This window comes from Echinops telfairi, unplaced genomic scaffold, assembly GCF_000313985.2.
Source record: "Echinops telfairi isolate 266 unplaced genomic scaffold, ASM31398v2 ScPeMD7_70;HRSCAF=299, whole genome shotgun sequence".
In the NCBI taxonomy this organism is placed as follows: Eukaryota; Metazoa; Chordata; class Mammalia; order Afrosoricida; family Tenrecidae; genus Echinops; species Echinops telfairi.
Genome location: NW_022103968.1, coordinates 31,176,940 through 31,189,444, shown reverse-complemented (window position 1 = coordinate 31,189,444; position 12,505 = coordinate 31,176,940). Strand labels below are relative to the sequence as shown.

The following is a 12,505-nucleotide window of genomic DNA, read 5'->3' as shown; positions in this document are numbered from 1 at the left end:
ATTTGTACATCATTTCTCAAAACATTTTCTCTCCATTTAAACCCCCGACATTAGGTCCTCAGACATACTCCTTCTTAAAGGTTGTGAGAGTCCCTGGCTCCTGCTTCTGAGATGACTAGTTTTAAATGAGGAAAGGTGGCAAAAATCGATCAGTCCATCCCCTCATTAGAGCTTATGTACCATATTTGCATGGCCCCACCCAGTCACTTGATGGTAGTTAACAAAGGCTATGACTAGAAGGGCCATACTAATTCATTTCATTCCAACGGGCACGCAAGCATGCAGTGCACACAGCACATGGTCCATGATGAAGTCAGGTAAACCCTTGCTGTGGTTTGAAGATTACAGCCCTCAGCACTTCAGTGTGAGGGCAGGAAGCAGCATAAGCTTACTGCCAGTCACTCAAGATCTCCCGCTCAGTCGGCTTCTGTGTCTCCTTCCAGAAAGGAAGCAAGCCATTAACTTGTTTGATAGAAGCACAAAGTTAGAGGTTAAGACGCTGGTAGGAGGGAAGAAAAATGGAGAAGGGTAACCCAGCAAGGAAGAACAAGGAGACGTCCTAGGTCACACCTCTTACTCACAATGGGTCCCTAAGCTGCCCATGTGAGCTGGCGTCTTTCCCTCACCAGCTGGGGAGAATCCTGTGTCTGGCTGTAAGTGAGGCTTCTCTGCCTCTGCCTTCTTGCCTTCTACCTTCCTGCTGGCTGGATTCGGTCTTAACCCATTACCATCGAGTTGATTCCAACTCGCAGCGACCCTCTGCCGGGCTTCTGAGGCTGTAGATCTTTAAAGGAGCAGATTGATGCCCCTCTCTCCCGAGGAGTGACTGGTGGTTTTCAGTGCTGCCCCGACAGTGCCACCAGCATTCCCTTGGTTTGGTTGGTCCTAGGGCCACTTCACTCAACTTACTTTCACCTCCCCGTCTTCCGTTGTCTCTGCAGAAGATCATTGCTGTCTTCAAACCCAAGAACGAAGAGCCATATGGACACCTTAACCCCAAATGGACCAAGTGGCTGCAGAAACTCTGCTGTCCCTGCTGCTTTGGCCGTGACTGCCTTGTCCTCAACCAGGGCTATCTCTCGGAGGCAGGGGCCAGCCTGGTGGACCAAAAACTGGAGCTCAACATTGTGCCCCAGACAAAGGTAAGTGACTTTTCTCCAAGGAGCCTGATTGCCTGGCCAGGTGTTCATGTCGCCCTGGAACGTGCTCGTGTGGACAGTTGGTCCAGGGCAGATGAATTAAATGCCGAGTCGAGGGTCTTAACCTTTTTCTTTGATGGGAGGAAATTCGGCTCCTGATGTGTGTCTCGTGGTAAAAGCTGCCCCCAAAGGGAGCACAGACCGGCTGTGACTCATCTCTAAGCTCTCGAGTCTCAGGTCCCAGAGAACCCCCGAGTGGGTAGAAACACAGGCACTTTTATGGGTCATGCTCTGACTTCTGCTGCAATCCAACATTTAGATCCAGTCTAGAATAGCCCAGCTGATGTCAGCTCAGCCCTCAAGCCAGGCTCAGGCAGGGAGGACTGTGGGCTGCGCCTGACATGGAATTCTCCGTACCCGTTCTCATGCTGGGACTTGTCTGAACAGATCAAAAAGGGGTCCTCTTTCCAGATAAATCCACACTTAGAATCTTAACTCCATACCTCATTGCTTTGCTCAGGCTCTAGTTTACTCTGTCCATGCAGGTAATTCCAACAGCACGCTTTTGGACACCTTATATGATACTTGAGTCTCCTAAGACCTCTGAACTAGCCTGGAATCCTCCCAAGCAAGCCCTCCTAGACTCAGAAGCCTAGCTACTCCTGGCTCGCGTGGTGTAGGTTCCTTCCCCTGCTAGGCAGACCTCAGCCTGCCCCTGGTCCTGGGCCTGCCTGCCCCACCTGCACTTCTAGCATGCAGAGCCTGAGAACGAGCGGGCTGGAGTTTGAAGTCTGGCTCATCTTATGTGAGATTGACATGAGACAGAACCTGGCACATTTACCCAGCTGAGGGAGAATAGTAAGAGGACGTTTGTCCCTCTCGGCCTCCCTCCCCTTGTGACAGGATTCTGCCTCATCTTTCCTCTAGAGTGGCTGGTGTTTCAAACCACTGACCTCGCAGCTAACATCTCGACTTGTAACCCACTACTTCACCAGAGCTTTCTTTTGGACGATTTTTTAAAGGAACACAGTACTCCAGGGTGATCTTTTTTATTTTGTGAGCAAGCCAGTTGGTTATTTAGCTAAAAGGGGACCTCACGGCTTATTGTTGCTCAGGGTTTAAGGAGTATCTTGGGGAGTCCTCCAGTCTCAACCAGGCACTGGACCATCGCCACCTCCTAACCCAGGAGGGAGCTTTATTAGGGTGTGCACCCCAGCTCCTGTACCAGCCTCTGACTCTCCAGGTTTAACACAGGAAGAGTGTCTTTTTTGCTCACGAGCTCTCTCCATGTAATGACCAGGGACCCAGGCTCCGTCCATGGTATGGCGGTGCTACCTCAGGGTCCTGCATTTCCACCTGCACAGATTGGGGGATGTGAACTAACAGCCCTGCAGGGGACATTGGAGGCCAGGTCTGGATGCCGTGTGTGTTCGTCACGTCGTCATATTCCATTGTCCCGAATTGGTCACGCACCCCGTCCTCGCTACTGAGAAGCCTGGGAGTGCCTTCTGTAAATGTGTCCCGGGAGAGGAACAGAACTGAAGAGTCTCTCATTATTCTCTGCCATCATGGTCTGATTCCTTAACCCCGATTCTATCCCGGATGTCTCTTCTCTCGCCACTCTAGGTAGTCTACCTGGCCAGTGAGACCTTCAACTACAGTGCCATTGACCGAGTGAAGTCCAGGGGCAAGCGACTGGCTTTAGAGAAAGTGCCAAAAGTCGGGCAACGGTTCAACCGCATTGGGCTACCACCAAAGGTATGGGCTGAGCTCCGGAACTGATCTGGCTTATCAAAGGTGACCAGTGCTGATTTCTAGTGGCACAGTGACCCAGGTGGTAAAGCAGGGTAATGGCAAACTCACAATGGCATGTCCTGAGATCCTTGTCTTCCTCCTTTCTGCCAAGGATCTGAGGTTTGGGGAGTAATTCTCCGAGAGTAGGAGACCCTAATTTTGTTCACTTTACTCCTCTCTGGGTCTTTTGAATGGCTTCTTGAATTTATCTGGGCAGTCATGGTCACACCCTTTTCTCCTGAACGTTCCAGGAAGGAGTGAAGGCGTGAAGATGGCGAGGAAGCTCCTCATCTCTGATAGAAACGCCACAGGGTCTTCATGAGAGTCAGGCTGATTCCTGAGCCCGTTGGACTTGGGCTGTTGGGAAAAGCTTACCGTTTTCACTCTGGGTTCCAGGTGGGATCATTCCAGCTCTTTGTTGAAGGTTACAAAGATGCAGACTACTGGCTGCGGCGCTTTGAAGCCGAGGCACTCCCGGAGAACACTAACCGGCAGTTACTGCTGCAGTTCGAGCGGCTGGTGGTGCTGGATTACATCATCCGTAACACAGGTGAGCTGGGTTGGGGAGGGTGGAGGGGGGGCCTGGAGGTTTACGGGACTTTGGAAGCAGAGCGTCAGCTGGATGAAGTTTTTCTAAGTCAGAACAGTCATTCACTTTTGGGGAAGGCCTCCCATGCCCAGGCCCTGTCCATAGACACCATACCATTACCAGATGGGTACCATTACCAGAGGGGTGGTGAGGCCCAGTGCCAGGGTTTTCGCTGGTCTTACTTGCTTTCCTTCTCCCAGACAGGGGACACTGGCTCTTCCAGAGCTTTCTGACAACTGCTCCTATCCTTGATCCTCAGTCACTCACGGAGCTTCAGGATCTTATCTTTTTCTAACATTTTTTGTGAGGGATACTTAGGTCATCAGTGTTAACCTTCTTTTCTAATGGATGTATGTTAAAGCTTAAGTTTAGTCTTAAGCATGGCTAAGCTGCATCCTGAGGAGCCCTGGTGGCATAGTGGTTATGTGCTGAGCTGCTAACCTCCAGGTCAGCAGTTTGAAACCATCAGCTGCTCTGTGGGAGAAAGAGAAAGCTCTCTATTTCCGTAAAGAGTTATAGTCTCGGAAACCTACCGGGGCAGGTCTACCCTGTCCTCTAGAGTCGCCATGAATTGGTATCAACGGATGAGAATGAGTTTGTTTGTTGTCTTAGCCATCTCCTGCAAGCTTTGTTCATTGTGATCAGTTCAAAGTGGTTTCTAATGTCTTTTGTGATTTCTTCTTTGGCCCATAGGTTACTAAAAAGAATATTGTTAACTGTTTAGTAAGGAAAGTTTTCAACATATGCAAAAATATGAGTAGTATAATAAATTCCCATGTGCTTGTCACCAGCTTAAACATTATGTAAGGCCCCACTCTTCATGTCCCATCCCCATTTCCTGCTAGATTATTTTAAAGCACATCCCAGACATCATAGCATCCTATCTGTGAGTGCATCCAGATGTGCTCTGAGACAATGACATATTCTCTCTCTCTCTTTTTTTTGGACATATTCTTTAGTACAACCACCACCTAATGTCCTGTCAGTATCCACATTTCCCCAGGTGATTCAGAATTGTTTTTATACAGTTGATGAATTCAAATCATGGTCCAAACAATGCCTGGATATTATATTTGGTAAAATGCTTTTTAAGTGTTTTATAATTACAAAAAATTTCTACCAGTTTTGTCCTTGCCTTTTATTTGTTGAAGGAACTAGATTATCGATTGCCCTAGTAGCACCTTACATTCTGGATTTGGCTTGTCTACTGTACCTGCTTCCCCTATTTGTTCTGTAAGTGGATAGCTAGTTCTAAAGGTTTGTCCAATCTGGGTTTGTACTTTGATTTCGACATAATATCAGAGTAATAAAAACATTGCAAGAATAATATAAAGACTTCCCATGTATTCTTCACTCAGGTTCCCTAAAGGTTAGCATTTTACCACATTTGCTTTATCATTCTCATATCAGAGAGATGATGGGTGTACATCTACTCCTCGCTTACTGACTTGAATAGATTCTGCGAAAATCAGTGTAATGTGAAAATTAGAGTAGCTTTAGTAAGCCTTGCTGTGATCCTCATTCTTATTGGATCTAAGTCACACCCCCAAGGAAACTCCTTCTCGAGATTGCTGCTCATGTGAGATCACAAAGTGGAGGATGACTACATCATCACATAACTGCCAAACCACTGAGAACCATAGCCCAGCCGTGTCCATACATATCCTTCACCAGTGCAGCCAGTGGTAACCTGCTTCACAGCTCGGCACTCCTGGCAGATGTCATAATTAATGCACTAAACAGTTGGATAGATTTTTTTCTTTTGTCATAAATGTGAAATGTTGGATGAGAGTCGATAAGTGAGGAGTAGATGTATATGCATTTAGTATCTTTTCACACACATCTGCATATATATTTGTGTGTGTACATGCATTTTTCCCCATAACAATTTGGGAGTAAATTGTAGAAATACTACTTCTTTCTCCCTAAATAGTTCACCTTATTATTTCCAACAAATGCTACAGTTATAAAAGTTAAGAAATTAACATTAATATGATGCTCTTATCTAATCTATAGGCCATATTCAGATTTTTCCAGTTTTCCTTATAACAAAAGAAAAATTGGGATTACTTGTTACATTCCATTGCTACCTCTTGAACATCTTGTTTTTAAGAAATCTGGAATGATTTTGCAATCGTCCCTGGTCTTGGATGGCATGCATGGTCATATATTTTTTTTTTTTTTGGCATGGTCATTTTGAAGGTGCACAGACCAATGCACCTTAGAATATCTCTCAGTTGGGGATTGTCTGACGCTTCCTCATTATTAGATTTAGGTTATGCTGGTTTGGGCAGAAATTCAACAGAGTGATATTTATTCTTCCGCGCATCTTATCAAGGAACACGTAATGTCCCATTCTTGGTAATGTTAACTATGGTTCATGTGATCTTCGCGACTCAAAAGTAACTCATTGTTCCCATGTGGGGGAGCTACTTTGAAACTATGTAAATATCTTGTTATTCAAACAGCCATCCACCTGTTTTGGCATCTGTTGATGATCCTTGCCTGAATCCATCGTTACCTGGATGGCTGCCAAATGGCAATTTTTCTGATTCTGTCATTCCTTCTGTGGAGCCCTGGTTATGTGGTGCCTTGTGCGTTGGGCTGCTAACCACAAAGTCAGCAGATTGAAACCACCAGCTGCTCTGCAGGAGAAAGATGAGGCTTTCTACACTCATGAAGAGTTAACGTCTCAGAAACCCTCAGGGGCAGTTTGATCCTGTCCTATAGGTCGCCCTGAGTCAGCACCGACTCCGTGGCAGTGAGTTTGAGTTTTGGGAGTCATTCTTTTATATTAGCTGGTGTTCAACTGTAAGAAAGAACTTTACTCTCCTTTTATATGGACTCATGGATTCTTATTTTACTTAATACGGTCTACTTCCTTACTGCCCTTATTTATTCTAATGCTCCCATTATTCCATATTTGGCCAGTGAACACCTCTTAATCCGACTCTTATGTCATTTGGGCATGCCTCCATCATTCTCTGGGTACTTTTTTACCTCCTGACATCAAACACTCTAGTTTGACCTTGTACTTTTTCTAGTCCTGGCCGGGGTATCACCCATTTCTCCAGAGCCCTGCTTCCTCTTATGGGACAATGGTATTAGAAGCCAAGATGTGCTCATTGCTCCTGGGGTATCACTGCTTCTAGGACCCCATGCTGGGAAAGCTGGGATATGTACATACACACGTGTAGAAGGGTGCTTCACAAAGTTCCAGGGAAAAAAATTCATGGAAAAGGGAATTGAAAGGTATTGGAGTTTTCTTGCGAGCTTTTTGAAGGCCCCCCCCCATATACTCATACATATACCTGTAGGAAACTCCACCCCAAAAATGTGTCATTATTCTTACCGTTGTTAATAATTTTAAACAGACACAACCTTCATTTATCCATCATCCTAGCCCCAACAACTACCATTTATTAATGACTAATCCAGTGCCATTCGTACTTAAAAAAAAAAATCCATTTTATTGGAGGCTCTTACAGCTCTTATAACATCCCATACATCAATGTTATTATACTTTTGACTTAACCTGAATTGTGTATTATTTTAGTGCAGGTCTCACATGTAATTTCACTCACAGTTATTTCTTTATGTAGCTCTAAAAGATGAGAACTCCTTAAAAATCAATATACTACTATGACATCTTTTTTTTTTAAGGAAAGTAATATTTACTTGAGAGCTTACTAAATTCCAGGCACTTAGATATAGTGCTCACAACAGCCCCATCAGTTAGATATTCTTAGCGACATTTTCAGACAAGGGCATAAAATAATCAAAGAAATTAAACTACAAATAAAGAGGTTGCACTTTTCCTACTGTGTATACTATAAATGGCATTAAAATAGCAGCATCCAATTCTGGTGCACGTCCTAAAGTTGTATATATTCAGGCCAAAGTTCAGCACCTTTTCTATTTCTTTTTTTTTTTAATTGTTTTATTAGGGGCTCATACAGCTCTTATCACAATCCATACATACATCAATTGTGTAAAGCACATTTGTACATTCATTGCCCTCATCCTTCTCAAAACATTTGCTCTCCACTTAAGCCCCTGGCATCAGCTCCTCATTTTTCCCCTCCCTCCCCACGCCTCCCACCCTCATGAACCCTTGATAGTTTATAAATTATTATTTTGTCATATCTTTCCCTGTCTGACGTCTCCCTTCACCCACTTTTCTGTTGTCCGTCCTCCAGGGAGGGGGTCACATATAGTTCCTTATATTAGGTTCCCTCTTTCCAACCCACTCTCCCTCTACCCTCCCAGTATCGCCAATCACACCACTGGTCCTTAAGGGATCATCCGCCCTGGATTCCCTGTGTTTCCAGTTCCTATCTGTACCTTGCAAGCCAGACTTGCAAGGTAGAATTCGAGTCATGATAGTGGGAGCTGGGAGAAGCATTTAGGAACTAGAGGAAAGTTGTATTTTTCATTGTTGCTACATCGCACCCTGACTGGCTTGTCTCCTCCCCGAGACCCCTCTACAAGGGGATCTCCAGTGGTCTACAAATGGGCTTTGGGTCTCCACTCCACACTCCCCCCATCATTCACTATGGTAAGATTTTTTGTTCTGATGATGCCTTATACCTGATCCCTTCGACACCTCGTGATCGCATAAGCTGGTGTGCTTCTTCCATGTGGGCTTTGTTGCTTCTGAGCTAGATGGCTGCTTGTTTACCTTCAAGCCTTTAAGCCTCCAGACGCTATACTTTTTGATAGCCGGGCACCATCAGCTTTCTTCTTCACATTTGCTTATGCACCCATTTGTCTTCAGTGATCCGTTCGACACCTCATGATCACACAGGCTTATGTGTTCTTCCATGTGGGCTTTGTTGCTTCTGAGCTAGATGGCCACTTGTTTACCATCAAGCTTTTAAGACCCCAGACCTTATATCGTTTGATAGCCAGGCACCATTAGCTTTCTTCACCACATTTGCTTATTTACCCGCTTTTTCTTCAGCGGTTGTGTTGGGAAGGTGAGCATCATAGAATGCCAATTTTAATAGAAGAAAAGTATTTTTGCATTGAGGGAATACTTGAGTGGAGGCCCCATGTCCCTCTGCTACCTTAATACTAAACCTATAAATATAGGCACATAGGTCAATTTCCCCATCCTCATATATAAATATATTTTCATATGTACATGTACTATGACATCTTAACAAAATTAGCAATATTTGTTTAGATTTTTTTATTTACCTGTCTCCAAACATGTAGCTGACATCGTTTTCCTTTGACCTAGAGGCTATTTTAGTATTGGTTTGTTTGGTGAGAAGTTCTGGTTTTGTTTATCTGAAAATGTTTTTATTTCCTCTTTATTTTGGAAGGATATTTTTGCTGAGTATAGAATTCAGACTCAGTAGCTAATTTTTTTTTAGCAATTTGGGGGCAGGGGAGATAGTCCGTTGTCGTCGTCTGTGGTTTCTACGGAGAAATCAGTTTTCAGTTTCTTGTTGTCGCCCTGAAGGTCGTCTGCCTCTCTTTCTTTTTCTCCGGATAAAAACTTCCCTCTTGGTTTTCAATAGCTTTGTTTTAGTCGGGTATAGTTTTTAAATTTTATTTTTATTTATAGTTGTTGTTATTATCTTTTTAGGGAGCAGCAGAGCTTTTTGAATATGTAATTTGTAATCATTTGGCCATTTTGGAAAATTCTCCCTTTGTTTCTTCAAATATTAATTCTACTTCATTTTCTTCTCTCCTCCTGATTTTTTCCCCCTATTCTGACCTGTCTAACAAAGCACTGTTTCTCAAAAGTGATATACTGTCTATTGAGGTGTTTATTTGGCTTACTGATTTTTCAATTCTATAACTTCCACTTTAGTCTTTATAACTTTAGAGTCCTGTTCTACTGAAGCTCTTAATTTTGCCTTTTATCTTCTTTACGCCTTTATTTAAAAGTCTGTATCAAGTATTTCCATTGTGTTTGAAGCTCCTGTTCATCTGTTTTAATCTTCTGTTGTTGCTCTCTGTTTTTCATTTAGATGTCATCTTCTCCCTTTCTCTGCCTGGTTATTTTTGATTGTCAGGTCCTGCCTATCAAAAAATTGTAGAAATATTTGGAGGCGGAATGCTGATAGAAATCCTGCCTGGAGAAAGATACTTGGTTTTATCGAGCAGCTAGGGACACCAGCAAGCTAGCATCAGTTTAATATGATTTCAGGTACTGAGGGGAAGCTGGGCTGACTTTCAGGGAGTAAGTGTCAACCCCAGCCAGGCTCCCTCCCTCCCTGGCACTGGATTACAGCTTTTGTCTCTTAGCTCCACAAGGTTGGCCGCGCACTGTTTCACCTCACAGCCGTCACTTCTTTTCAGATCCGCGGACCTCTAGGAGAAAAGACGTTATAAATGCTGCCCCCCTTCCCAGACTCCTTTCCATTCCTACATCCTGGCACTGTAGTTCTCTATGGTCTTGCTAGTCCGTGGTCTCAGTTGAAATGTTGCTCCAGACTTCCATCATTACTGGACAGGGAGCTGCCCGGTTTTCCCTGTTAACTTTGTTTCTGTCCACAGATCGAGGCAACGACAACTGGCTGATTAAATACGACTGCCCAATGGATAGCTCTAACTCTCGGGTAAGAGGTGGCTCTCTCATCCGAAGGATGGGGAGGGGTGTGTGCATAACATGGAAGCACATTGAGCAGTCAGAGACTTAGACCACATGAAGTTCAGAAGTCTCAGGAGAGCACCTGGGTTTAAAATGCATGGAAAGGGTACTGTCTGTCACCATCTTTCCAATCTCCCTTTATTTGAATCGCCTTTACTCTGAAGAGTGCTTTTGGGTTTACAGTAAAATTATGTGGAAAGTACCTGTGGTCCTGCAAGCTCCTCTCCCTTGCCGTGTGTTCTAACATTTGGCTTCTGTTGTACATTGGTTACCATTTGGTAAACCAAGATTGATACATTACTGTGTACTGCAGTCCATCAATTACAATAGGGTGCTAGAGCCTCTGGTAAAGAACACTCTTTCTGCCTGATGCTACTGGGAGTAGCAGGAAGGAAAGGCCAAGTCCTCCTGGAACGTATTCCAGACTCGCTCTTTTCCTTGGAGCACCACACTGCACAGGAGCATAGTAAAGATCAGGAAAGACTGCGTTAAATGACCTGTCTAACTCCTGTGTGAACCTTTTTTGGGCCCTAGAACACTTTTCTCACAGTACAGCACCAGGCCACAGGGACAGCTGTCACTGGCCTTCTTGTCATCCTTGTGCAGGCTGCAAGGCTTTTTAAAGTGATGGGACAGCTTCCTGAGAAGGGAGAGTACGGTTGGCGTTATCCCGCAAAACGTTTTTACCTCCTCCTCTAGTATAAGTAACCCCTGAGTTAGGGCCCCGCCCATTCAGCGATTCCTCTGTAAGTTAGTTCTGAACTAAGGTGAAAGCCCCTGCTCCTCCCCTCCGCCCCCCAATATTAGTGCCTTTAAAAATTTGTATCATCATACATTTATTCTACATTTGCCTTTGGCGTTTGGATTGATTACATCAGCAAATTAAAAACTGCAACATTGTATTGGAGTACATGTAACTAATGATAAGATGCATCCAAAACATAAAAATACAGCTCATTAGGCCTCGAGTCTGTCATAAGTTGGGGCCTACCTGGGTAGTAATCAGAATCACCTGAAGAACTGCCTGAAGATGGTGCAGCTTCCCCAGGCCTTCCTTCTGCCCAAGAGCTGGAGTCATCGGGTCTGGAGGGAAATTCAGGGTCCCGTACTTTGAATGCCGTATGCTGGGGGATTCCGACATGGGTGTCCGAGAACCACAGTCTCGGTTCCCGTGATGGCACCAATTGGAGTCAGGTGGGGAGTCACTGTAGTCCCTGATTAAGGGATGTCCCATGTGACACACCCACTCTGTTTGCATTCAGCTCTTGGACCTTTCCTGGTTGTGGATCCCCGAAGCAGGGAGAGGCTCGGCTTCTCACTGGAGAGGGCGGCCAGCACCAGGGGTGTGGCTTCCCAGGCCGGCTCCACACAAGGGGGCCTTGGCCGCCAATCCCGGCTTTGCTCCTATTCACAACCTCAGCCTCCTCTGTGCCTTCCCGCTTGTTGCTGTCATCTCCTCCCTTTTCAGGGGCCATGGCCACTCCTAGAGAAGTGGACCTTCCCTAAGCTGAGAACCTTGGACAGGCCAGGTCAGAGGTGCCCTAAATATACCAAGTTCAGATAACGCTGTGGGAACTAGTTCAGCTCCAAAGAGGTTGGAGAAAGAGTGGCGGCAGGAGCTAAGAGGGGATGGATGCCTTGCTTCTTTGAAGAGCCTGAGGCACAGGGGGTTCCTAAGTAATCAGTCTCACATTACTTCCCAGGATGCGGATTGGGTGGTGGTAAAGGACCCTGTGATCAAGGTGGCTGCCATAGACAACGGGCTGGCTTTCCCGCTGAAGCATCCTGACTCCTGGAGGGCATGTAAGTCTCAAGACCTCTGTGCTCTGGTCCCTCCCTGGCTTCATCCCTTTGCTCATCTGCACAGTAGAGATGACAGCACCTCTCTAACAGGATTGCTCTGGGAGCCTTGGTGGTGTAGTGGTTACACATTGGACTGCGATCTGCATGGTCGGCAGTTCAAAAACACCAGCCTGGACTTTCTGCTCAGATACCCACAGGGGATCACTTTGAGTCAGCATTGACTTGTTGGCAGCAAGAACAGGATTGCCCTAAAATTAATAGGGGTTGTGCCCCTCAGCACAGAGGCTGGCATGTGGCAGCGGCTCTATAATGTAAGCTATGGTACATTTTATTATTTATTTATTTTAATCGTTTTATTAGGGGCTCATACAACTCTTATCATAATCCATCCATACATAAAGTGCGCAAAGCTCAATTGTACTTTCATTGCCCTCATCATTCTCAAAACATTTGCTCTCCACCTAAGCTCCTGGCATCAGCTCCTCATTTTTCCCCCTCCTTCCCCGCTCCCCCCTCCCTCATGAACCCTTGATAATTTATAAATTATTATTTTGTCATATCTTGCCCTGTCTG

At 45.2% G+C, this 12,505-nt stretch overlaps 1 protein-coding gene across 1 annotated transcript in view; it reads left to right on the top strand.

Annotated features, from left to right (window-relative positions):
- Positions 1-12,505, top strand: part of PI4K2A (phosphatidylinositol 4-kinase type 2 alpha) — a 41,689-nt gene that overhangs the window by 23,210 nt on the left and 5,974 nt on the right. Inside the window, exons 6-10 of the mRNA XM_013004183.2 lie at positions 942-1,142; positions 2,766-2,897; positions 3,330-3,483; positions 10,036-10,097; positions 11,833-11,932. Coding sequence (XP_012859637.1) covers positions 942-1,142; positions 2,766-2,897; positions 3,330-3,483; positions 10,036-10,097; positions 11,833-11,932 — 649 coding nt within the window. The remainder of the gene's footprint in view (positions 1-941; positions 1,143-2,765; positions 2,898-3,329; positions 3,484-10,035; positions 10,098-11,832; positions 11,933-12,505) is intronic.